The following is a 25,623-nucleotide window of genomic DNA, read 5'->3' as shown; positions in this document are numbered from 1 at the left end:
AAATCTGACTTGTTGCCTGGATTCACAACGAGTGTAGATTTAATTCAGTACCCTGCATGTGTATTTTAATGAATGTTTGAGTTTTAACGAGTGCTATTAGCATTTAGCGTAGCGCATTTGCATTTCCAGATGGGACGCCTGCGTGTCAGGTAGGAGCAAGAGGTTAAGGAGAAGTCTATCTTTAATTCTGTGAATACCAGTTGTATCTTTTATCATTGTTTATTATGAGTGTTTCTGCAAAAATCACCAGATGTTTTGGAATCAAAATATTACTGCACGTAACGCGCCAATGTAAACTGAGATTTGTGGATATAAATATGCACATTATCGAACAAAACATACATGTATTGTGTAAAATGATGTCCTATGAGTGTCATCTGATGAAGATCATCAAAACATACATGTATTGTGTAAAATGATGTCCTATGAGTGTCATCTGATGAAGATCATCAAAACATACATGTATTGTGTAAAATGATGTCCTATGAGTTTCATCTGATGAAGATCAAAGGTTACTGATTAATTTGATCTATATTTCTGCTCTTTGTGACTCCTATATTTGTCTTGAAAAATGGCTGTGTGTTTTTTTGACTTGGCTTTGACCTAACAATCATATGTTGTGCTTTCGCTGTAAAGTATTTTTTTACATTTGACATGATGGGTAGATTAACAAGGTGTTTATCTTTCATTTGCTGTATTGGACTTGTTAATGTGTGAAAGTTCCATATTTCTAAAAAACATTTTTGAATTTCGCCTTTTCAGCAGAATGTTGTCGAGGGGTTCCTACCACTCAGGAAGGAGAAGCGTTCTGTCTCCTAGAGATGAATGCACTTTGGTGCGAAAAGTGCAAATCAATCCCAGAACAACAGTAAAGGACCTTGTGAAGATGCTGGAGGAAACTGGTACAAAAGTATCTGTATCCACAGTAAAACAAATCCTATATCAACATAAACTGATAGGCCACTCAGCAAGGATGAAGCCACTGCTCCAAAACCACCATAAAAAACCCAGACTACAGCTTGCAACTGCACATGGGGACAAAGATCATACTTTTTGGAGAAATGTCCTCTGGTCTGATGAAACAAAAATATAACTGTTGGCCATAAATACCATCGTTATGTTTGGAGGAAAAAGGGGGATGCTTGCAAGCTGAAGAACACCATCCCAACCGTGAAGCCCGGGGGTGGCAGCATCATGTTGTGGGGGTGCTTTGCTGCAGGAGGGACTATACTATCAAATATTAATTGAGTGTATGTAAACTTCTGACCCACTGGGAATGTGATGAAAGAAATAAAAACTGAAATAAATTATTCTCTACTATTATTCTGACATTTCACATTCTTAAAATAAATTGGTGATCCTAACTGACCTAAGACAGGTCATTTTTACGAGGATTAAATGTCAGGTATTGTAAAAAACTGAGTTTAAATGTATTTGGCTAAGGTGTATGTGAACTTCTGACTTCAACTGTATTAATATGGTCTATTTTCAGCCTTTTCCTGTGTAGCTTATCAGAGATAGACATCATATTGAAAAGAGCAGACAAAGCAAGAGTAAATATATACATTCAGCAGTCCATTAATAAATTGGTGTGTGTGTGTGCTGCGGGGTTGAGGCTACGAACCCATAGGCTTGGCTCTCTCATCCCTGCCAGGCTTCTGGGAGGGAGGGTGGAAAATGAGCCTGTCGTAGCGGATGTACGCCCTCATGCAGCTATCATGGCGGCGATCAGTTCTTTCCTCTTCTGGCACACAGCTTCAGGATAGTCCTTGTTGAGGAAGATATACGCTCCTCTCAAGTTCTTGGCTCTTTCCAGAACAGCTACCTCATCCTAGAACCTCAGGAACTTAACCACTATCGGTCTGGGCCTGTCACCTGCAATCTTCCTGTGGTCCATCTTCAATTTCTCAGAGATCATTTTCCTCACTTCGTACTCAGACTCATTCCAGGTCTCATGTGGAGATTCTGCAATTCCGTCCACAACCATGTTGTTTTGCCTAGATTGTCCCGTCTGATTTATCTGTCATTGTTATCAAGGATTCACACACAGAACTGATGTCCTCTCTCAATGACTTACAGATTGCTGTCATCTTTCCGTTCTCCTGTTTCAACTCATCGAGCTGACCCTGGGAGAACTGCAAATTGTTCTTCAGGTCCTGGACCTCTCTGCTCAGGTCGTAGAACCCACCAGTATTTTAGAACCCACCAGTATTTGGACAAAACACTTGAAACTATTATCTTGTTGTTGTAACAACTGCTCATAGGTCTCTTTTTGTTTCTTTAAAAGATCCTTCACGTGTGATAGAGAGACACCACTGACACTGTCCTCCACGGTACTCCCGCCGGCTTTGGTCTTTGTCACGGTAGCTAGCAATGTATGTTAGGCTGTTACACTTTGCAGTTCCAGACAGGGCAGGACACGGGGAAAATTGAAAACAATCAACAGCAGGGATCTAGACGGCCACAAACCCGGGACAATCCACGGTCCCAGCCACAATGGCTAACTGCGTCGCAGGCTGCGTTCAAGAACACCTCGCTAACTTGGCGTCCAGCTGGCTAGCATTTAGGCTAGCTGCGATACCAAATAGCTTCTCAGACCCGTCCTTGGTCAGCAGGATCCCTGGAAAGATACAAGCAGTCCCAGCAACTGGTGGCAACTGCGTCGTGGGACCCAAAATAAGAAGCTCGGTAGAACTACCAAGAACTTTCCAATATATTGTAAACAACACACTTCCCAATCAAAACCGAGCTCTTCCTCGCTCCGAGTGAAGATCCAGCGAAGGGGGCTTTACCATTCTCGAGTAGCGGAATTACTTTTGCTTCCCTCCAGGCCTGATGGCAGACACTTTCTCGTAGGCTTAGATAGTAGATATGGCAAAAAGTGGGTGTAAAACATTTGTTGGTATAAAGTAATATTGGATTGTGGTGGTAACATCTAGGGTAAAGCTGATGATAGAATATGAGCAGGCCTGATGTTGACAAAAAAGGTGCATTCATTCAATAAAGTTTTATTGAATATTTATGATGAACTTCAATATGCATTCAAATGGAAGGTTCGTCTTAGAATAGAATAAGAATAGCATATTGAATATCAAATGAAAAAGCACTCCGAATGTAAGTGTAGTATACTGCAAGCAAAAACCTTTCATAAATCTTACACGTCCCTTACTTAGGCAAAAAAAAACTTAGCACCAGAGCAGTGGTGATTTCAGCACCATGGACAGCACACTCAGAGGTAGACGGTCTACACATCTTGCCTGCCACCCCACAGATTTTAGACATGTTGATGCAGCTTTGTCATATGACCGCGTGTCATCGTGAATTTCCCCGGCAAAAGGCCCATGTGTGTCTGTCAACGCTATTGAATTTAGAGGAGAGGTATTAAACTAATGTTTCCACCTGTGCTCGAGTTCAGAAAACATTTGTTTGGGAATACCGCGGGTTTAATAACTAGACTACCGCATACACTTGGGCCAAGCAATAGGTGTAATTAAAAAGCCATTTTGGCTGTAATGTATATATTAACTAAGACTGTTCCGCACGTTCTTCACCTCGAGTCTGCCATTAGGAGAACAGTAGCACGAGGGGATATTAAAAGAAAGACAATCCTCTTACTGCGGTTTGTGTCTGTGTGTGCGTGTGTCTGATCCAGAACCAGGGAATACTCTCTTTACCAGCTTCACGGGCCGTTGATTTTTATTTCGACCTGACCATCAGCTAGTTGAAAGAAGGGTGATAGGTGGTCGGTGTGCAGTCTTTTGTCATGGTTGTAGATACAATTGTATTATGTCTAATAGACTGTCTGTAATTGTATCTGTGTTCATGTCAACGTCCTGTTTCATATCAAACCAAATTTGCTCTGCATGTACAATTTAAATGAGGCAGGCCAAAACAGGTTGTAAAAACAACAACTGGCTAAAACCTTTCAATATTGCCCTGTAAAAATGACTAGCTTGCCTAAGGATACAAGCCATAATAAACATAGATCCCCTTTTCTGTAAGACAAAGCCTGTAAAACAATAGATTAAGATGACTTTATTGGTCAATTGCACACAAGGTACAACCAAAATTTGACTTCCACTTTGAACCCAAACCCCCTGAAAGACACATATAGACATGTTTTTGGAGCAGAACTCACACTGTGCGCCCAGGGAGCTGTTGTTTTGGTAAGTGCATTGCTCAAGGGCACAACGGCAGGCAATGGCATCTAGGATTTGATAACAGCAATAACAGTTGCCTCATTTCCGAGGGATTTTTCCCATCGGACCCGGGATTCAAACTGGCAACCCAGTTGTTGGCTCGCCTCTCTAACTGCTAGGCCGCCCCAAGCCTAGGCAGTTTCCCTTTTTCAAGCTTTTTGCCAAAATTGCATTATTAGTCTACCTGGAATCTGTAAATACAAGCAAGGCCCTAAAAATACCCGTTCTTAAATAGAAAGGATTGGCTGAGTATTATCTCTACTACTGTAAACGCAGGCATATAGGCTACGCCACAGCCTAAAAACGCATCGTTGAGCACGAGTAGGGAAGAGAACCACCGCTATATCGTTCGTGCTGCAGTGAGCAGGGCATTCCCCATCTCACCATCTCCCCTTCCCCTGACCTTGCAGAAAAACACGGTTTTCACACGCAACTTGAATTAAGGTGATGTATTTAATTGGGCTATGAGCGAAATGTAAATGACACAACACAAGCATGCCTCGAAATGGAGGAGGCTGATCTTTAACACCGAATGAAATGTTTCAGACATCGCTATGACATTTAGTTGACGTGATATCCGTTATAAGATTGATGTAGGCTCATTCCCATTTGACAGGCTTCCCAAAAGCAGTGTGTTGGCCTCTAACCTCAAAAAAAGGCCCAACCTCCGTTCTAAGGGCCTTCCGTTCATTTAGTTCGTATATTAAAGTGGATACTGTAATGGAGCCTTCAAAGCCTCGCTGTGAAATGGCAGTAGGGGATAATATTGCATTCGCGACATTAACAATTGTCGCCATGCATCTCGGCTAAATGCAGAGGCTAGAACATAAATGCTGTTATAGTCAAGCAAAATATATCAGGGAAGGTATTTTAATCATGAGACATATTCACTTATCCGTGCACGATTAGCCTACGCCGACTACAATTTCTACACACATCCATCCATCCATACACCTGCTCCTCCCAGCTACCCGAGGACAATCCTTGGACCGCTCCTCTGGGCACAAACGCGGTTTAGCACAAAGCAAAAACAACTTGATTACACAGGATGTCGATTTGAAATGTGTTAAACGCTTTACCTTTTCCTGCGCCCTGCTTAGCCGTTTCTGGACGTTTTTGGCGAAAATCCCCGTCTTTATTTCGGCCATGGCTGCTGATACTGCAACGGGATGAGCGTCGCTTCAGTTTAGCACCTAGGACAGAGAAATGATGACGGACTAGGAAGGAGGGGAGGATCAATTCTTAAAGCCACAGTACTAAAATGCACACACTCAACCAAACGTCCCAGTTTTTAGTATAATGATTATTATATGTTCTGGTTTGTATATTACGATTAGTTATAATGTATTTATCATGACAAGATATCAACATGATGCCGAGCTGGACCAGGATATTGTTATCCCGTTTCTGCTTCAAACAGACATACAATGTAGCCTATAGGCGTAGACTTGCTCCAACCCTGCCCCCACTGTACACGTCGCTTGCTTGTGAACAGGGAAAACACTTCTGGGTTGCGTCAAAGCTTTCGTGGACATGAGCCCTTGTGGATAGTCTTATGTAGAAAGCATACAGTACATGAATGTGTGTGTGTGTGTGTGTGTGTGTGTGTGTGTGTGTGTGTGTGTGTGTGTGTGTGTGTGTGTGTGTGTGTGTGTGTGTGTGTGTGTGTGTGTGTGTGTGTGTGTGTGTGTGTGTGTGTGTGTGTGTGTGTGTGTGTGTGTGTGTGTTGGGGGAGGCCTGGGGATGGACATGTGCTGCTGATGTGGGATTCCACATCAATCCCTATCCTAGCCCCTACCTAGGTGGAGCATGGTAGCTCCATCTTGCACTCTGATAGACCAAGTGGAATTGTTTGGACACCTGTCCAATCCTTTCAGATATCCACACGTGGTCAGGGAGGTGACCATGAACCCGATGGTCTCTCTGATAGAGCTCCAGAGTTCCTCTGTGGTGATGGGAGAACCTTCCAGAAGGACAACCATCTCTGCAGCGCTCCACCAATCAGGTCTTTATGGTAGAGTAGCCAGACTGAAGCCACTCCTCTGTAAAAGGCCATTTGTCTTGTCTTGTTTCCATACACACCTGGTTTTCAGTTCCCCAATCAATCTACTTGTATTTAACCCTCTGTTTCCCATCATGTTTTGTGTGTAATTGTTTCATGTTATTTGTGGTGTTTTATTATGTGCTTTACTTTTGTTATGTTCCGGGTTTTGAGCGAGTTTGATTTATGTAGTGCTCTCGTTTTGGAACTTAAATAAAAGTGCGCCTGTTTACATCACGCTACTCTCCTGCATCTGACTTCGCCTCTTATACACCCGATGACAGTAGTAAAAAATGATTTGTTCCCATATTCATAGCACACCATTACTATACGGGGCGGCAGGGTAGCCTAGTGGTTAGAGCATTGGACTAGTAACCGAAAGGTTGCGAGTTCAAATCCCCAAGGTACAAAATCTGTCGTTCTGCCCTTGAACAGGCAGTTAACCCACTGTTCCTAGACCGTCATTGAAAGTAAGAATTTGTTCTTAACTGACTTGCCTAGTAAAATAAAAATAAAATAAAATATACTGTCTAAAAATATAAACGCAAAATGCAACAATTTAAAATATTTTGCTGAGTTACAGTTAAGGAATATAAGGAAATCAGTCAACTGAAATTAATTCAGTAGACCCTAATCTATGGATTTCACAACTGGGAATATGGATATGCATCTGTTGGACACAGATGTGACCACCATTTGCCTCATGCAGCGTGACACATCTCCTTCGCATAGAGTTGAACAGACTGTTGATTTTGGCCTGTAGAATGTTGTCCCACTCCTTTTCAATGGCTGTGCGAAGTTGCTGGATATTGACAGGAACTGAAACGTGCTGTCGTACACGTTGATCCAGAGCATCCCAAACATGCTCGATGGGTGACATGTCTGGTGAGTATGCAAGCATAGAAGAACTTCAGCTTCCAGGAATTGTGTATAGATCCTTGTGACATGGAGCCATGCATTATACCATAACACCTCATGTTGATCTTAAATTGTAGGCAGCAGAAGATTTGGGCAAATGGAAAGTCTTTGTGTTACAGAATAATTTTCTGCCCAAAACTTTAACATCAAATAATGGACACTGGGACAATATATTTACATATCTGAATGTTGGGAATGATGAGAGATTGAATATGGAAAATGAATGTCTATTTTGTGATTAAAATTGTTATAAAGACGTTATAAACGAAAATATTGTAACATCAAGAGCTTTTACACTGTGTACATCAGGTTTACATTCTGTACGTTTTGTAGAAAATATCAAGGATAAAGAGAATGTTTTTGTGACGATAGGATTGTGACTTTATTTCTCTAACGAGATCATACTAATTAATTCTGATACCTTGCCTTGAAACTATCCACACCCCAGGGAGCCCAGAGAGTGTGTGAGAATGACAAAATTGCCCCTGTTTTACCCGAGGATATAAGAAGATTGAGTTAAGAATTAAAATATCAGACTAAAACGGACCACAGCTGCAGCGAGGTCTACGATAGTCACAACGCCGGAACGCAACACAAGGTTGAAGAAGACAAAGGAACCTCTTAACAATCAATGTTACGGCTGAGTAGCTGTTCTAAATACTGTATTTCAGGAGATGAATTTAAGTAGGACCATTCTGTTATTCTCTTCAAATCATCATGTCCTACAGTGCTCTCATCACCACTCTGGGGATCATCGACACGGCTGATTAGCCGTCCTCAGGAGACAACTCTTCCAGAACGAGTGCAAGTAAACAGACAACTAAGAAGGAAATTGTGACCTCCTGTGGACAATCAGAGACTTACACCATAGAATGAAGGAGAAGGCCATCCGAAATAAGTGGAACCCTTTCCACGAAGGCCTGGGTCCAACAGAGATACCTGACGAAGACATTCAACACGTAAATACATGCATTACTTCTTACCCAAAAGAGCAGCAGTTCGGGGCAAGGTATTAGTGTTATTGCGAGTGTAGTTCTCAAATGTATCCAAGTGTTGCTTCTCTTTCTCTCTCGCTCTCTCTCTCCCTTTAAATCTCCATCTTGTGTAACAAGTGTCATATTGTGCTAGTCCGCTACGGACTTGTCATCGTATTAAGTTTCCAATCAATAACCTATACCGTGTGTGTGTGTGTGTGTGTGTGTGTGTGTGTGTGTGTGTGTGTGTGTGTGTGTGTGTGTGTGTGTGTGTGTGTGTGTGTGTGTGTGTGTGTGTGTGTGTGTGTGTGTGTATCTTATGTTATCATTTAGCTTATTAGTAAATAAATAATCAAATCAATTTGTGTGGTATGGAATGATCAGTGAGACCCTGGTTTGTGCAGATTTACAAAGTCTACGACGTTCAGAATGAGACTGATATGAGGGAATGATTCATTAGTGACTGTTATGATATCTAAATATTCTTGAATTCATTCGGGAGACGCTAACTCATTCAAAAACTTTTCCCGTGGTGCCCCCAAATTCCTAATGAGTTAATTGTTACATTATTAATTTAATCGAGTATCAATTAAACATATTTAATTGATCATATAAATAAGTCATCAGATTACTGATAGTCACTTCACGCCATATTGGAGCCCCATGGGAGGAATCTAAGATAAAACTAGGCTTTACTGTTGAATTCAGCCTATAGGAATTGTGTAGCAAGATACGTTATACACCAATAGGGCTGTAGGGAGGAGATGGCATGTGTATGACTCCTTTTCATCCAGATACTAGTAGGGAGAGATTGACTCCGGTGTTGTATATCTGACGAAAAGTCAGTGTGTAGGGGATTTAATGAATGCTACGAGCTAGGAAGTATGGGCCAGCCGATGTTGGGGTATTCTGAGGAATAGACTAGTTGGGCCAAACGTAGTACTATTTCTGTCTCTCGCGTTTCAGGAGTGAGTAGATTCGGTCATAAATTAATCAATTTTAGTAGATATAGTCGTTTGACTGAAACTGACTTATTATCTCTCCATCAGTAGTGTGAGTAGACCAACGGCAGGTATTTTCTGTTATGTTACCGCGTGTTCCGGTACAACAGTGCTAGTGAAGGAAATGCCAAAAAAGGTTGAACGTGAGACATCATTAGTAAACCCATTCCCTGTTAAAGTGGACCCTATTTTACTCAGAAGGGAGATTCCGGTACAATTAGGTCTAGCTTGCACTAGATGCTAAGTTAACAAAGGAAGAGTAGCCATTTTCCTTTGTTTACGGTGAAATCCCGCCCCGTGCGGGAATCCCGTTTGATCCCTTTCTGGGATCAGTGACCTTTGGGCGACAGAAGTTCCGCCTTTTCGGGACTCCCGTTTTCGATCAGTGACCCCTGGTGGTAATTAATCCCCAATATTATTATTATTATTATTTTTAAATACATTCCATTGAGGCCCAACGTTGTCTCACATTTGGAACAAGTGGTTACTCTTCTGATATCCAGCCAATCACAACTGATTAGATATCGGTGTCTCATTCAATTTAAACAAAAGGGGTTCAAATGGACAAACTTACCTTTTTAGGTTAATCATTTAGATAATATCCAAATCGATTTGTTCTAACCAATGAGACATTTTTCCACATTGACCTAGATACAGTGCTTTCAGGTAAATTTAAGTTTAATTCCCAAATAACCTACACAGGTTTGATTCATCATTAAAATTGATGAATCAATTCAAGTTGCTTTTGCATTGGAGCCAACTCCCACATTACTGACCTAGTATTGTTGGAAGTCCCACCTTTGTTGGAATCCTGTGTGGTTTCAGCTTTCAGGGAGAAGAGACCCCTGGTGGTGACATATCGCCAGTAATTATGGGGGGGGGGGGATTCATGTAAAACCACTTGACTTCTCACACCTATTACAATGGTTGTAAACTGTATGATATCCAATCAATCTCAACTGATTGGATATCATGTTTCATTCAATTTAAAATGGCCAAACTTACCTTTTCAGGTTGATCAGTTGGATAATATCCAAACTGATTTGTTCCAACCAATGAAACATTTTAAACTTTTCCACACTAACCTATAGATGCAACACTTTTCAAGTTAATTAAAGTTGAATTCCCAAATAGCCTAACACATTATTATGATTATTAGTTATCGGATGGGGTGCCCCGCTAATAAAGTGAACCCTCACCCACGGAAAGATTTGTCGCTGACCTCTGCAGCAACACAAATCCTAACTATGTCGAAGGGCTGAAAATGTTCGATTAGGATGACATAAGCAAAAAGAACTGCAGAAATTGCGATAGACCATCAGGCACAGGCCTTGTGAAGGTTCTCTCCAGTTTATCCCTAAACTATGCCCACCAGCAGAGATGGACAGTGCTCCAATACCTCAGTGCCCAGCAGAGACACGAGCAGGAATCTGTGGAGATGAAGGGACAGGTGGAGAGAACCAGGAAGTTATCGATTAAAGCCGACAAAGACGATACTGCTAGCCGAGGAACTGCATTTGAGAACAGAACAATTGAAAGATCTGGCAAGCACTTACGATTAAGAACTTGCACAAACTCTTGAACAAATCCTTATTCTACAGGAACAACTCGATTTAGCCAAAAATAAATGCGACAAAGTCCACACAAAACTTGATGAATCTGACGAGCCAGCTAAAAACAATGGCGAGCAACTTGATGCCTTTCAAGCAGTTTTGAATGACCCCTCAAAGCAATCATGTTCTATTCCAAAAGCTGCAGATAAAAGACGATCAGCTAATGAGTTGGAGGACAAAAAAGCAGAACTCATTGAAGTCGCTGATCTAATGAACGATGAGAAAACCCAGGTGACAACGTTGGGAAAAGTGACCTCTAAGCAAGCGGAGGACATCTCATCATTGAATCTCCTGCTCCGCACTCGAGACCTCTCCCTGCAAACCATAACAGATAAGTATGAGGCCGAACAGAGCAAGTGCGATACTCAAGTGTCTAATATAAATACCCAGGTATAGGTAACCACCCTAAGGTACCTTCTGGAGCAGTGGTTCCCAAACCTTTTTATAGTCCCATACCCCTTCAAACCATCAACCTCCAGGTGCGTACCCCCTCCAGCACCGGGGTCAGAGCACTCTCAAATGTTGTTTTTTGCCACCATTGTAAGCCTGCCACACACACCCACTATACGATACATTTATTGAACATAAGAATGAGAGTGAGTTTTTGTCACAACCCGGCTCGTGGGAAGTGACAAAGAGCTCTTATAGGACCAAGGCACAAATAATAATATAATAATCAATAATTTGAAATTCAATGATCAATAGTTTCGCTCTTTATTTAGCCATCTTAAAACTTTATTTGTTTCATCAAAATTCATTTGGAATAACTCACCACAGGTTAATGAGAAGGGTGCGCTTGAAAGGATGCACATAACTCTGCAATGTTGGGTTGTATTGGAGAGAGTCTCAGTCTTAAATCATTTTCCACACACAGTCTGGGCCTGTATTTATCTAGACGCTGATTTCACCCCACCCCCCCGTGTGACATAGATCCGCCATTGCCTTCAAACTACGTTCGAAGGGAACGTGTGTCTTGGCATGCTGATGGCATTTGTGGGTGGCTGTTCTTACCGTCATCTAGACCAAGCTGCAAGCTGGTGTTGGATTGGTATGGCACAACGACATTCCGTGCACACCATTTCAATTTCAGCTAGGCAACAAGACTAGCCAGTTCGCAGAAGTTGCTGGCGTACTGATAACACTGCAAACTGCGATGAAATACAACTTTTCAGAACTGGTAATCTGCACCGACTCAAACTACGCCAGACTCACCTTCTTATGCCACTTGCCGTTTTGGAAACAAAAGCACATGACTACTTAAAGAGGTGAAAAACAAAGAGCTCATCCAAGCTTGTGATGACCTCATCACCAAACACGGCATATAGGTGTATTGGAAGAAAGTCAAGGGACACTCCAAATCACCTGGTCGTGACAAACTTGGCAACGGCCATGTCAACAGCATGGCGAAATCTGGTGCAATTCACAGCACCCCTTGGGTGTTTTGATGCTCGAGATGCAATGATCACCGAGGCGCCCATGGGGTCTGCTGTAACGCGTATCCATGTACCACCAGAGGAAATGTCTTTGTGTTGCTAACGCATTCATTCCTGAATGGTGAGCTGGTATCAATGCAACACCAAGATGAGTTCCTCGCGACTTTGATGGCTTTCTTGTCTGATCCAGTGTACGAACTGACCTTGGCAGGCTCACACGACTTGCGTTCGAGGTACGCAACTAAAAAGCACCTCACACTTGTAGGGGGGATAATGATAGCTCATGCCCACGACGAGCCATGTGGAGGCCATAGGGGGGTCAAGGCTACATGTGAAACATTGTGACAGGTGGCCCACTGGCCTCACATGGAACAAGACGTTGCACAATACGTGAAGGGTCTAGTTTGCTGCCAGTTTCAACCCTCCAAGCCACTTCACAGAGCACCCCTGCAACGCAAGGGCGTGTCTTACCCCTGGAGCTCGATCCAGATCGACTGGGTCGGCCCAGTTCCCAGGTCAGCCAGAAGCAACAAGTATCTCCACACAGTGACTTGCTCATTCACAAAGTGGGTGGAGTGCCTGCTGCCAGGAGAAACCGTGGACAGTGACAGAGGAATTCATTTTTTCGGTAATGACCAAATCAAATCAAATCAAATCAAATTTATTTATATAGCCCTTCGTACATCAGCTGATATCTCAAAGTGCTGTACAGAAACCAATGACACAGAAAAACTCCCTAGAAAGGAAACCACAACAGTACTTTTGCTCAACCAAGTTTAAATGACCAGCATGGTCTAAGGCAGAACAGTTTGGAGCAGCAGCACAGTCAGATGGACTGGGGCCAGGAGAAACCGGTCCTAGGGACAGTGACAGAGGAATTCATTTTTAAATGACCAGCATGGTTGAATAATAGTAAGGCAGAAATGAAACTGGAGCAGGAGCATGGCCAGGTGGACTGGGGACAGCAAACTGTGGCGGCTCCTGGGAGTCAAAGCTAAACTCCACATCGCGTACCATTGATTTGATACTATATAGCATTTCAATAGCTCAAGACAAGACAGATAGAAAAGGAGGCAGACAGGCTAAGGTAGAGAGATAGATGTGATTGAATGAACCAGAATTTTCATCAGTATATTTTCTACTGTTTTTATTTGTCGGCTTTATGTATTTTTAGTAACAGTAGTTGACAATGGAAGATATAGGCCAACGGTTGCATTGGCCATCTTTGAGTTCCATGCGCTCATTTAGGCCATGGTCGGAGACATGCCTCATGATGAAGTAAAACATTCAGGTTTCAAACCATTAACAGTTTTCAAAAGGAATAATGCCTCCAACTCACATTGTAAAGTGGTTGGTGACGCGCTGATAGCCCGCCTACAGTTTGTTTTTTCTACCCCATCAATTTTATCTATCTGCTTTTCGTTTTTTTTGCAGCCAAAAACAGCCAATTACTGGCTTATGGAAACCCTGGTAGTTAACTAGTCTAGCTAGCTAGCTAAGTTAGCTAAACAACTACAGGTAGCATATCTATGACTAAAAATAGAAAGAGGTTTTACATTCAGAGATTTATTGTATCCCTATTGTAAAACCTTTTCTCTTTTCAGTTGTAGATATGGCTACTAAACAGCAAGCTACAAAGTTACAACCAGCCACCTAAAGCTAGGTTAATCAGCAAACCGTTGGCACATGACTGGTGAGAAGTTATCTGGGGAAGTATGAAGGGAGTGAACACAGACAGCTTCGCTCTATCCAATCACAGGGGTACAGCCCGCCCTTCTATTCTCTCTACAGACAGGCAAACTAGCCAGTTGAGTTATTTAGAGTATGGACCCTGAGAAGGATGATGAAGCTAGTGATCATTAGAAATATTATCTATGTCATTCCAGGTCGTCCAGGGAAGCATTCTGGATCTTAACGCTAACTGTTTGGTCAGAAATCACGGGAATTTGTCGAGCTATGAAAATATTGTCTCCCTCCTATGAAAATATTGTCTCCCTCCTATGAAAATATTGTCTCCCTCCGAGGCACGTGTTGCTAGGCAACAGTTACCTTGGTAACCCTGCTCCTTCCATTGCTAAAGCCAGTGAGAGAAACATGCTAAAAGTTTTTTTTCTATAAAACTAAATAAGCACTGCACTTGCTAGATTCATATTAGATAATAGATAAAGCAAGGAAAGTGAACTTCAAAACTTTATTTTATTTGATTGGAATGTGCAGCTGTTGTTGGTTAGTAATAAATCTAGTACTAAACAGCTCTATCTATAGACTGTTAGCAGGTAACAGTTGTGTGTCAGTGGTTATGATGAGTTGCTGTGATGTTGTGTTTCATTAGTTGGTTGGTTGTGGTGAGTAGTTGTGTAGTCAGTAGTTGTGTGGTTGTAGCCAGTTGTTGTGGTCAGTAGTGGTCAGTGGTTTTGGTAAGTAGGTGTGTGGTTCAGTATTTGTGGTCAGTAGTTGTGTGGTTGTAGCCAGTTGTTGCGGTCAGTAGTGGTCAGTGGTTTTGGTAAGTAGGTGTGTGGTTCAGTATTTGTGGCCAGTAGTTGTAGTCAGTAGTGGTCAGTAGTTGTGTGGTTGTGGTCAGTAGGTTATGTGAGTTCGCATTGCTGTAGACATCAGATAAGGCAGCTAGTATTTCTGGAAAGCAAAGACGCTGCACAATACAACGTGAACATGTGTGGGACAAGCGAGGTTACTCTGCCTCCAGAGCGCTTTCAGGGTTTTCTACAGTAGCAACAGCGGACTCAGCGGGAGGATACAGACCGGACCAGGAGAGAGGGAGATCTATGTTACCAGGGAGCGACAGGACGACCTACGTCGACCAATAGCAGGGCCTGTTGGCACTGTGGTTGCACATTGCACATGAAAAAACACTGTCCTTACATGGAAAAGGAGAGCGCAGCATGGGCTTCAACTACATACACAGCTGACCAGTCCACAGCCAGGATTACTTCAAGTGTTGTGGGGAGTGGGGTTTACCTGGAGTGCAAAATGGCTGACTTTGAGTGTGAGGTCATGGTGGACTCGGGGGCCCAGGTTTCAATGGTACACAAACAGGTATAGCGAAATGCTACTGGAGGTAAGAGTGGTACACTGCAACCATACCACAGCACGATTAAAGTAGCAAACGGACAGTTTCTCTCAGTCCTGGGGAGCTGGTCCATGAACATCGACAGTTTGAATCTGACCTGGGATTTTGTAGTCACTAGCGACGCAGAGCAGTGATAGGGACAGACTTCCTGGTAAAATGCGGGGCTGTACCTGATTAGAGAAAGAAAACATGTGTTTTGGGGAAGCAGATTCTGCTGATTTTCAGGGGAGCGCCAGGGGGAAGGTGTGAAGTGATGATGATGAACGAACTTCCAGAAGTTAAATGTTTATAACTGGTAAAGACGAAGGGAAGTGATGAAGATGAAGTAAACAATTACAAAACGGAGGTTCTTCTTGAGCCCTGTGTTAAAGTCACTGATACAAGTAACCTGTTGGTAGCATGTAGCGTTTGCAGCCCAGTTAAGGAGAAACTGCCAGTGCGTGTGATGAATCTGGATTCACAGTTACTGAGGGAGGGCACTGAACTGTTTCTCTATCTGGGAGAAGGGTCGTGAAGATTGTATTGTTGCCTACAGGATTCTAACCAGCCGACATATTTTCCCACCACAGCAAAGTGGGACGTAGAAAGAACCGTTACTGCATAGATTGCAGCCAGCGAACTGAGGTGCAGCTGAGAGTTGTAAAGGAAATGGTGGGAAGGTATGTGGGAGTGTTTCGATTTCGACTTGGGCTGCACAAAACTAGTCCAGCATAGGATTGACACAGGGGACACCAGGCCTGTCAAACAAGCGTTGAGGTGGGTGCATGTTCATCTGGAAGCCGAGTTTGACAAGCATTTGCAGGACATGGTAGATGGGGGAATAGTTAACCCATCCAGCAGTCCATGCGCAGCACCAGTGGTGTAGTAAGAAAGGACGGCTCAATCAGGTTCTGTGTGGATTACAGAAAGTTAACCGAGAACACTGTTAAAGATGCTTATCCACTTCCTAGTCTCTTCCTCTTATTGGTGTCCTTTAGTAGTGGTTTCCTTGCAGCAAATCGACCATGAAGGCCTGATTCAAGCAGTCTCCTCTGAACAGTTGATGTTGAGATGTGTCTGTTACTTCAACTCTGTGAAGCATTTGTTTGGGCTGCAATTTCTGAGGCTGGTAACTCTAACTTCTTCTCTGCAGCAGAGGTAACTTTGGGTCTTTTTTCCCATGGCAGACCTCATGAGAGCCAGTTTCATGATGGTTTTTGCGACTGCACTTGAAGAAACTTTCAAAGCTCTTGACATTTTTCAGATTAACCTGCTCCAGAGCACTCAGGACCTCAGACTGGGGCAAAGGTTCACCTTCCAAACAGGACTATGACCATAAGGCTTTTGGACAAGTTTCTGAATGTCATTGAGTGGCCCAGCCAGAGCCCAGACTTGAAACTGATCGAACATCTCTGGAGAGACCTGAAAATAGCTGTGCAGCAACACTCCCCCATCCAACCTGACAGAGCTTGAGAGATTCTGCAGAGGAGATTGGGAGAAACTCCCCAAATACAGATGTACCAAGTTTATAGCGTCATACTCAAGAGGACTCGGGCTGTAATCGCTGCCAAAGTGCTTTCACAAAGTACTGATTATTGGGTGTGGATACTTATGTAAATGTCATATTTCATTTTTTAATTTAATTTTTTTTTTTTTACAAAAAATGCTAAGTAACTGTTTTTGTTTTGTTATTATGGGTTGTTGTATGTAGATTGATGGGGGGGGAAAACAATTTCATCCATTTTAGAATAAGAATGTAACGTAACAAAATGTGGAAAAAGTCAAGGGGTCCGAATGCACTGTATAAGTACCATTGACTTGCATTGGATTTGTGCCACAAATGCTAAAAAGTTACCATTTGAAACGGTGGACCACAAAACCAACGCATGGGTTTTGTTGTCATACCTCGTCCATAGACTGCTTACGCGGCCAAAAGGTCGCTGGTTTGAATCCCCCAAGCCAACTAGGTGAAAAATCTGTAGATGCGCCCTTGAGCAACGCACATTACCCTAATAATTATCCACATTACCCTAATAATTATCCACATTACCCTAATAATTACCCACATTACCCTAATAATTACCCACATTACCCTAATAATTATCCACATTACCCTCATTGCTCCTGTAATTCGATCTGGATAAGAGTGTCTGCTAAATGACAAACATAAAAAATATATATATATATATATAAAATAAATATCACCTGGAACAGCACCATCTAGTGGTCAAAACCTGATCATATTAGAATGTAGGATGGGACATAAACCTAACAACTTCCATGACTAATTTCACTTGGCGGGTTAAAAACCATCACAAAATTCACTAGGAATACAAGGCATAGGATGAAGAAACAATACTCTGAGCCGCAGCTCCATACTACTTGTCAGACATAGAGAAGTGATACTATCAACTTGTTGTTGGGGATTGGCATGGAGTGTGGAGGTTCTGTGGGTGGTTTTTGACCATTTCTTTGGATTCTTCATGTCTAACTCTTTGCTAGAATCAGAATCAATCACTGTTAGAATCGTCTAACTCATTGTTAACTTCCAAATCAGATGTTTGGTACCATATAGCTCACCAATTTACACGGATGGTCCCCGGGAGTGTGACTGTTTGAATCCCTGCTGTTTGTCACTGTTTCCATCTGTGGACTGCCCTGTCTAGAACTGCGTGGACTAACAGCAATGCCTACATTGCTACCATGACCAAGACCAAAGCCGGTGGGAGTATCATTGAGGATAATGGTGTCTCTCTATCAGAGGTAAACAATATTTTAAATGAACAAAAAATAGTTCCACAAGTTACAACAACAAGAAAATAGTTTCAAGTCAGATACTGGTGGAGTCCACTAATAAAATAATGGACAATCTGACCAGAGAGGTACAGAACCTGAAGAAAACAGTAAGATGACCGCAATATGTAAGTCATTGAATCCATGATGGCCATGACAGAGAAATCAGATTATCTCGAGGGACAATCAAGGCGGAACAACATTGTTGTGGACAGAATTGCAGAATCTCCACGAGTGCCGGACCGATTCTGAGGACAAAGTAGGGGAAAATATCACTGAGAAACTGAAGATGGACCACAGGAAGATTGAGATCGAGCGAACCCACAGGACTGGAAAACCTACCACCAGCCCAGGTGACAGACCCAGGTCGATAGTGGTCAAGTTCAATGTAGCTGTTCTGGAAAGGGCCAAGAACTTGAGAGGAACGTACATCTTTCTCAACGTGAGCCAGAAGAGGAAAGAACTTATCCCAGCCATGAAAGCTGCCAGAGTGGGACATTGCTAACATCTGTTTTAACAGGCTCATTATTACCACCCTCCCAAAAGTGTGGAAGTGATTATCAATCAATCAATAAAATGTATTTATGGAGCCCTTTTTTACACCAGCAGATGTCACAAAGTGCTTATACAGAACCCCAGCTTAAAACCCCAACAGCAAGCAATGTAGATGTAGAAGCACTGCGGCTAGGAAAACTCCCTAAAAAGGCAGGAACTGAGGAAGAAACCTAGAGAGGAATGAGGCTCTGAGGGGTAGTCAGTCCTGTTCTGGCTACGCCCGGTGGAGATTATAAGAGTACATGGCCATGAAGGCCAGATCGTTCTTCAAGATGTTTAAACATTCATAGATGATCAGTGGGTTCAAATAATTATCACAGTGGTTGAAGAGGGTGCAATAGGTTATCACTTCAGGTGTAAATGTCAGTTGGCTTTTCATAACTGAGCATCCAGAGGTCGAGACAGGTCCGGTACAAGGTGAACAGTTCAGTGCTCAGGTCCTCCGGGAGGAGAGAGAAAGAGAGAGATGGGAGAATTAGAGGGAGGATACTTAAGTTCACACAGGACACCATATATGACAGACTGGCCCTAGCTCCCCTGGCACATAGATTATTGCAGCATAAATACTGGAGGCTGAGACAGGGGAGTCGAGGGACACTTTCGCCCTGTCCGACAATACCCCTGGCAGGACCAACCAGGCAGGATATAACCCCACCAATTTGCCAAAACACAGCCCCCCTATGAGAGCAAAGCCTGAGTGTTCGTAGCTTTAAACATGCAGCACACACACTTACACACATCAACTGATTGCTGGACTGCTGAATGTATCTCAGACTGGGCAAATAAAAAGAAAAGATTAAGATGGGCAAAAGAACACAGACACTGGACAGAGCAACTCTACCTAGAAGGCCAGCATACCAGAGTCCCCTCTTCACTGCTGACATTGAGACTCATGATTAGTGGGTACTATTTAATGAAGCTGCCAGTTGAGGACTTGTGAGGCATCTGTTTCTCAAACTAGACACTCTAATGTACTTGTCCTCTTGCTCAATTGTGCACCGGGGCCTCCCACTCTTTCTATTCTGGTTAGAGCTAGTTGCGCTGTTTTGTGAAGGGAGTAGTACACAGCTTTGTACAGTTTCTTTGCAATTTCTCTCATGAAATAGCCTTCATTTCTCAGAACAAGAATAGATTGACGAGTTTCAGAGTAAAGTCTTTGTTTCTGGCCATTTTGAGTCTGTAATTGAACCCACAATTGCTGATGCTCCAGAGACTCAACTAGTCTAAAGAAGTCCAATTTCATTGCTTCTTAGTCAGAACAACAGTTTTCAGCTGTGCTAACATAATTGCAAAAGGGTTTTCTAATGATCAATTAGCCCTTGGATTAGCTGACACAAAGTGGTGGTTGCTGATAATGGGCCTCTGTACGCCTCTATAGATATTCCTTTAAAAATCAGCCATTTCCAGCTACAATAGTAATTTACAACATTAACAATGTCTACACTGTGTTTCTGATCAATTTGATGTTATGTTGATGGACAGTATTCCAATAACGTGTCGTTAAGCCATCAAGCAATCCATTTATCAACTGACAATCACTGGGCGCATGCCCACTATGTGAAATACCCATGAACAACGGTAGCCAATAGGATTACAGGGAACATGCCAACGCACACACACACACACACACACACACACACACACACACACACACACACACACACACACACACACACACACACACACACACACACACACACACACACACACACACACACACACACACACACACACACACACAATCACTACAGTAGGCTAGAATTAAATAATTCAGAACAAATTGTGGAAGGACCACTAGAGGGCAGGCTGGGCTCATGGATAGTAGCCCAACAAAGCATGGGAGACCAGGTAACCAGAGTCAATTAAGCACAGCTGAAGGTACTAATGAGATACTCTCCTTCCCCTATAACAGAGAGAATGGAACCAACAGAGGGGGGGGAAACTATCTCTGGAAGATGGCTACCGAGAGAGAGAAGCTGTGCTGAAAGAACCAGGAAGATGGTGACAAACCCATGATTTATGTTTGTTGTAGTTTAAAGATTATCCTATTGTGTTCTTGTTTCATCTGGAGAAGAAGATGTGTTTTTTTTCCTTGGAAGATTTTTCATTGATTATGTTAATGTTTTTGTTGACAAAATACCCTCAATAGAGAACCGTGTTCAATCAGAAAAACCTACTCCTGACTCGTTTATTCCACCTTCCCGCTTTAGAGTGACGCCTAATTACTTGGTACGCTCACATTGGTGGAGGATGCGGGCATTAGGTGGACGAGTGACACAAGGATAAGTGAGTAAATTAATATTCTTCCAGAAGACCCGGAGGAACCATTCAAGAACGATGGATAACGCCCTACTACAACAATTGATCACGGCACAGCAGACAACCATAGAACTCCTGCAACAACAGCTGAGTCGACGAGAAGAACCTAGAGTTAGGCCAAGAGCGGCTGCTCACGCCATCTTATCTCGTCTCTCCAAGGAGGATGATATTGAGGCCTTCCTCATGACCTTCGAAAGGACGGCCACCTTGGAAGAGTGGCCGCCCACAGAATGGGCTAGCGCATTAGCTCCTCTTTTGACCGGGGTGGCTCAGGAAGCCTATTTTGACCTGGATTCCCGCGAAGCTGCGGACTATGGGCGACTAAAAACCGAGATCCTGTCCCGGTACCAGCTGACTGCCAGAGATAGGGCTGTAAAGTTCCATCAATGGACCTATACAGCTGATCAACCCGTCCGTGCCCAGATCTTCGCCTTAATACGACTGACAAAACAGTGGCTAGAACCTGGAAAGGAGTAGGACATGTGATAGAGACTCTCGTAGTGGACAAGATATTGAGAGAATTACCCAGTGACTTAAAAGGGTTGTGGGGCAAGCCAACCCGTTGTCAGCTGACGAAATAGCCCAGGCGGTGGAAACATATCGGTCTACAGGGGAGTTGTTAAAAAGTGACAAGGAGGAACGGAAGGAGTCGTCCAATCCCGTACCACGACTCACCTCGGCGTGCCCGCCACCGAAACGTCCAAGCCCCCCCCGGAGGTGGGAGAAGTCAGCCACCACACAGCCGGGTCGGTGTTATAAGTGTCAGTCTCCCAACCATTATGCCCCACAATGTCCTAGCAAGGATGAGCCCATGGTCACAGAGTCGTCACTGCCTACCCCCACACATCCCGTTTTGAGGGGGCAGGATCAACACTGTTGGTTAGCAGAGATAGCCCCAGCCTCAGAGATTCCGGTGCGAGTTGAAGGACAAGATGTGGTAGCTATTCTCGACTCGGGAAGTATGGTTACGTTAGTAGAGGAGCGGATGGTGACCTCCGCAACACTGCTACCAGACAAAGTAGCCGTATCCTGTATCCATGGAGACACCCACTATTACCCCACTGTGAATCTGCCTATTCTCACTCCAAAAGGAAGGTGTACAGTCAGGGCAGGGAAAGTGCCCCAGCTGAAGGTGCCATTATTGATCGGGAGAGACTGTCCCCTATATAAGGAGCTTCGGCAGATGACGTTATGCACGGGAAGAAGGGGGACAGGAAAGAAGAGAATCTCCAAGCCCGAGGTAGTAGTACTACAAGGAGACGTAGCCGCGTCCTCGTCCTCTACTGCAGAGGAAGAAATAGCGACCCAACGTTTACGACAGATATTCCAGGAAACCACCGATGAAGACACCTGTGAAGGGTTATACACAACGCAGGAAGGAAGGAGCAACCAGGCACTAAGGGATATATTTGAAGCTCCATCCGAGGAGGGAACCTGGAAGGGATTCTCCTCGGTCTCCCCTGATGGGGATGTGGAACAACCTCCACATCCCTCTACTGAGGTTGACCTGCCCCAGGAATTAAAGGGACAGTTCGGCACCTCGCAGCATAGAGACCCAGACCTAAGGGAGGCCATGAGGAAGGTGAAGGTGATCGACGGGAGGAACGTCGACGGATCAGGTGAGCCCCCTCTTCCTTACTATGCAATCAGGCGGGGTCTCTTATACTGGGTCGTACGACGAAGGGGGGAAAACCAGGAATTACTAATGGTGCCTAGACCCTACAGGGATACAGTTCTACAGTTAGCCCATTCCCACGTCCTAGGAGGACACCTGGCACGAGACAAGACTATTGACAGAATCATGCAGAGATTCTATTGGCCCCGTGTCACCCGAGATGTGGCCAGGTATTGTAAGACGTGTGATCAATGTCAACGTACAGCCCCAAGGCCACACCTACGTAACCCTTTGATTCCTCTCCCCATCATAGAGACTCCCTTTGAACGCATAGCTATGGACCTCGTAGGACCCCTCCCAAAATCCGCCAGAGGACACGAGTACATCCTAGTGGTTATAGATTATGCTACCAAGTTCCCGGAGGCCATACCCCTGCGTAACATGTCGTCAAAGGGAATTGCCAAGGAATTATTCCTGATGTTCTCTCGTGTGGGCCTTCCAAGACGATCTTAACCGATCAAGGAACCCCGTTCATGTCCCGGTTGATGAAGGACTTGTGTCGGTTATATCAGGTTCAACAGATACGTACAAGCATATTCCACCCTCAAACAGATGGGTTGTGTGAACGCTGAACAAAACAATTAAAAGCATGTTGAGAAGAGTGGTGTCCCGAGACGGGAAAAACTGGGACATGCTCCTCCCACACTTAATGTTTGCCCTGCGAGAAGTACCTCAGGCATCCACTGGATTCTCGCCGTTTGAATTGCTCTATGGCAGACCCTGTCGAGGAATCCTCGACTTAGCCAAGGAGACCTGGGAGACCCAACCATGCCCCTTTCGATCCACAATAGAACACGTTACCCTGATGAGAGACCGCCTGTCAGCAGTGTGGCCCATAGTCAAGGAGCATATGGAGAAGGCCCAAAGGACCCAAGGCCGGGCCTATGATAAATCTGCGACCCCCGTGAGTTCACCGTGGGAGAGAAAGTGATGGTGCTTGTGCCCACGGCCGAACATCGTTTGCTGGCGCAGTGGAGGGGGCCCTACGAGGTAATGAAAAGGGTCTCACCGGTCAATTACCTCATCAAGCAACCTGACAGGAGGAAGAAGGTCCAACTCTATCACATAAACCTGCTGAAGACGTACCATGGACGAGAGGAGGAGGTGGCTTTGATGGCCCTGGAGGGCAAAGAAAAAGAGGCTCTACCACAGGTGCGCCGTGGCCAAACTCTCCTACCGGAGCAGTCAAGACAGCTAGATAAGCTGATTATGAACTTTGGTCGAGTATTCTCTCCATTCCCAGGACAAACAGATGTCCTGTTCCACCATATCCACACTGAACCCGGCAAGAAAGTGCATATCCGCCCTTACAGGATTCCTGAGGCTCGCCGAGTCATCGCTAAGAAAGAGGTGAGGGAGATGTTGAGGATGGGCGTGATCGAGCCTCGACGAGCGAGTGGTCCAGTCCCATAGTCCTGGTCCCCAAAGCCGATGGTAGTATGAGACTCTGCAACGACTTTAGGGGCGTGAATGCCATCTCTACATTCGATGCGTATCCCATGCCCCGTGTGGATGAACTCTGGAGCGCTTAGGAAAGGCCAAGTTCATCACTACCCTGGATTTGACGAAGGGATATTGGCAAGTGCCGGTGGCTCCGGAGGATCGCTCAAAGACTGCCTTCGCCACCCCAGAGGGGCTTTTCCAGTATGTGAGGATGCCCTTCGGACTGCACGGAGCCGCTGCAACCTTCCAACGCCTCATGGATGCCATTCTACGCCCCCATCAAGAGTATGCAGCGGCGTACATAGACGATGTGGTCATCCACAGCGAGGACTGGGATAGTCACCTCCTGCGATTACGGGCGGTGCTCGTGAGTTTGGAAGCCACAGGGTTGACAGCCAATCCAAATAAATGCTGCCTGGGCCTGTCCGAAGCGGAATACCTGGGGTATACCGTGGGGAATGGGAAAATACGCCCGCAGGCAGAGAAGACCAGGGCAATTCGTGACTGGCCTTGACCCCGGACCAAGCGAGACGTTCGGGCCTTCTTAGGGATAACAGGATATTATCGCCGTTTTATCCCGGGATATGCAACCATTGCCAACCCCTCACAAACCTCATCAGGAAAACCTGCCAAACCAGGTAGAGTGGAAAGACGAGGCGGAAGAGGCCTTTCAATTGTTAAAAGATGGCCTGTGTTCTGATCCCGTTCTACAGGCTCCGGACTTCTCACAAGAGTTCATTGTGCAGGTCGACGCCTCGGATACCGGCTCGGGGCCGTACTAGCTCAGGGTGAAGGTGAAGCAGAGAAGCCGATTCTCTTCATTAGTAGGAAACTCAGCGATCGGGAACAGAGGTATGCGACCGTAGAGAAAGAGGCCTTAGCCATCAAGTGGGCCCTCGATTATCTCCGGTACTACCTACTGGGTCGGAGGTTTGCATTAGTTACTGACCATGCGCCTCGCGTGGATGGCTGGTAAGAGAAACAATAACAACAGAATAGCCAGATGGTTTTTGTCTTTACAACCGTTCTCTTTCCATGTCATCCACAGGGCCGGATCGAGGAACGGGAATGCAGACGCGCTGTCCCGACGCGACCAAGACGGTGCGTCTGGCGCCCGACCCTCCGGTTCGGTCCTGGGGAGGAAGGTATGTGGAAGGACCACTAGAGGGCAGGCTGGGCTCATGGATAGTAGCCCAACAAAGCATGGGAGACCAGGTAACCAGAGTCAATTAAGCACAGCTGAAGGTACTAATGAGATACTCTCCTTCCCCTATAACAGAGAGAATGGAGCCAACAGAGGGGGGGGAAACTATCTCTGGAAGATGGCTACCGAGAGAGAGAAGCTGTGCTGAAAGAACCAGGAAGATGGTGACAAACCCATGATTTATGTTTGTTGTAGTTTAAAGATTATCCTATTGTGTTCTTGTTTCATCTGGAGAAGATGTGTTTTTTTCCTTGGAAGATTTTTCATTGATTATGTTAATGTTTTTGTTGACAAAATACCCTCAATAGAGAACCGTGTTCAATCAGAAAAACCTACTCCTGACTCGTTTATTCCACCTTCCCGCTTTAGAGTGACGCCTAATTACTTG

At 44.4% G+C, this 25,623-nt stretch overlaps 1 protein-coding gene across 13 annotated transcripts in view; it reads right to left on the bottom strand.

The window, feature by feature from the left end:
* Positions 1–5,407, bottom strand: part of amph (amphiphysin) — a 145,354-nt gene extending 139,947 nt beyond the window's left edge. For all 13 annotated transcript variants that reach the window (XM_046321514.1, XM_046321517.1, XM_046321518.1 and 10 more), the window contains exon 1: positions 5,279–5,407. In XM_046321514.1, the coding sequence (XP_046177470.1) occupies positions 5,279–5,347 (69 nt within the window). In that variant the 5' untranslated portion in view covers positions 5,348–5,407. The remainder of the gene's footprint in view (positions 1–5,278) is intronic.
* Between the last annotated feature and the right edge of the window lie 20,216 nt (positions 5,408–25,623).

Source organism: Oncorhynchus gorbuscha, linkage group LG22 (assembly GCF_021184085.1).
Source record: "Oncorhynchus gorbuscha isolate QuinsamMale2020 ecotype Even-year linkage group LG22, OgorEven_v1.0, whole genome shotgun sequence".
Taxonomy (NCBI): Eukaryota; Metazoa; Chordata; class Actinopteri; order Salmoniformes; family Salmonidae; genus Oncorhynchus; species Oncorhynchus gorbuscha.
The sequence above is the reverse complement of the archived record's forward strand: the minus strand, read 5'-3'. Positions and strand labels throughout refer to the sequence as shown.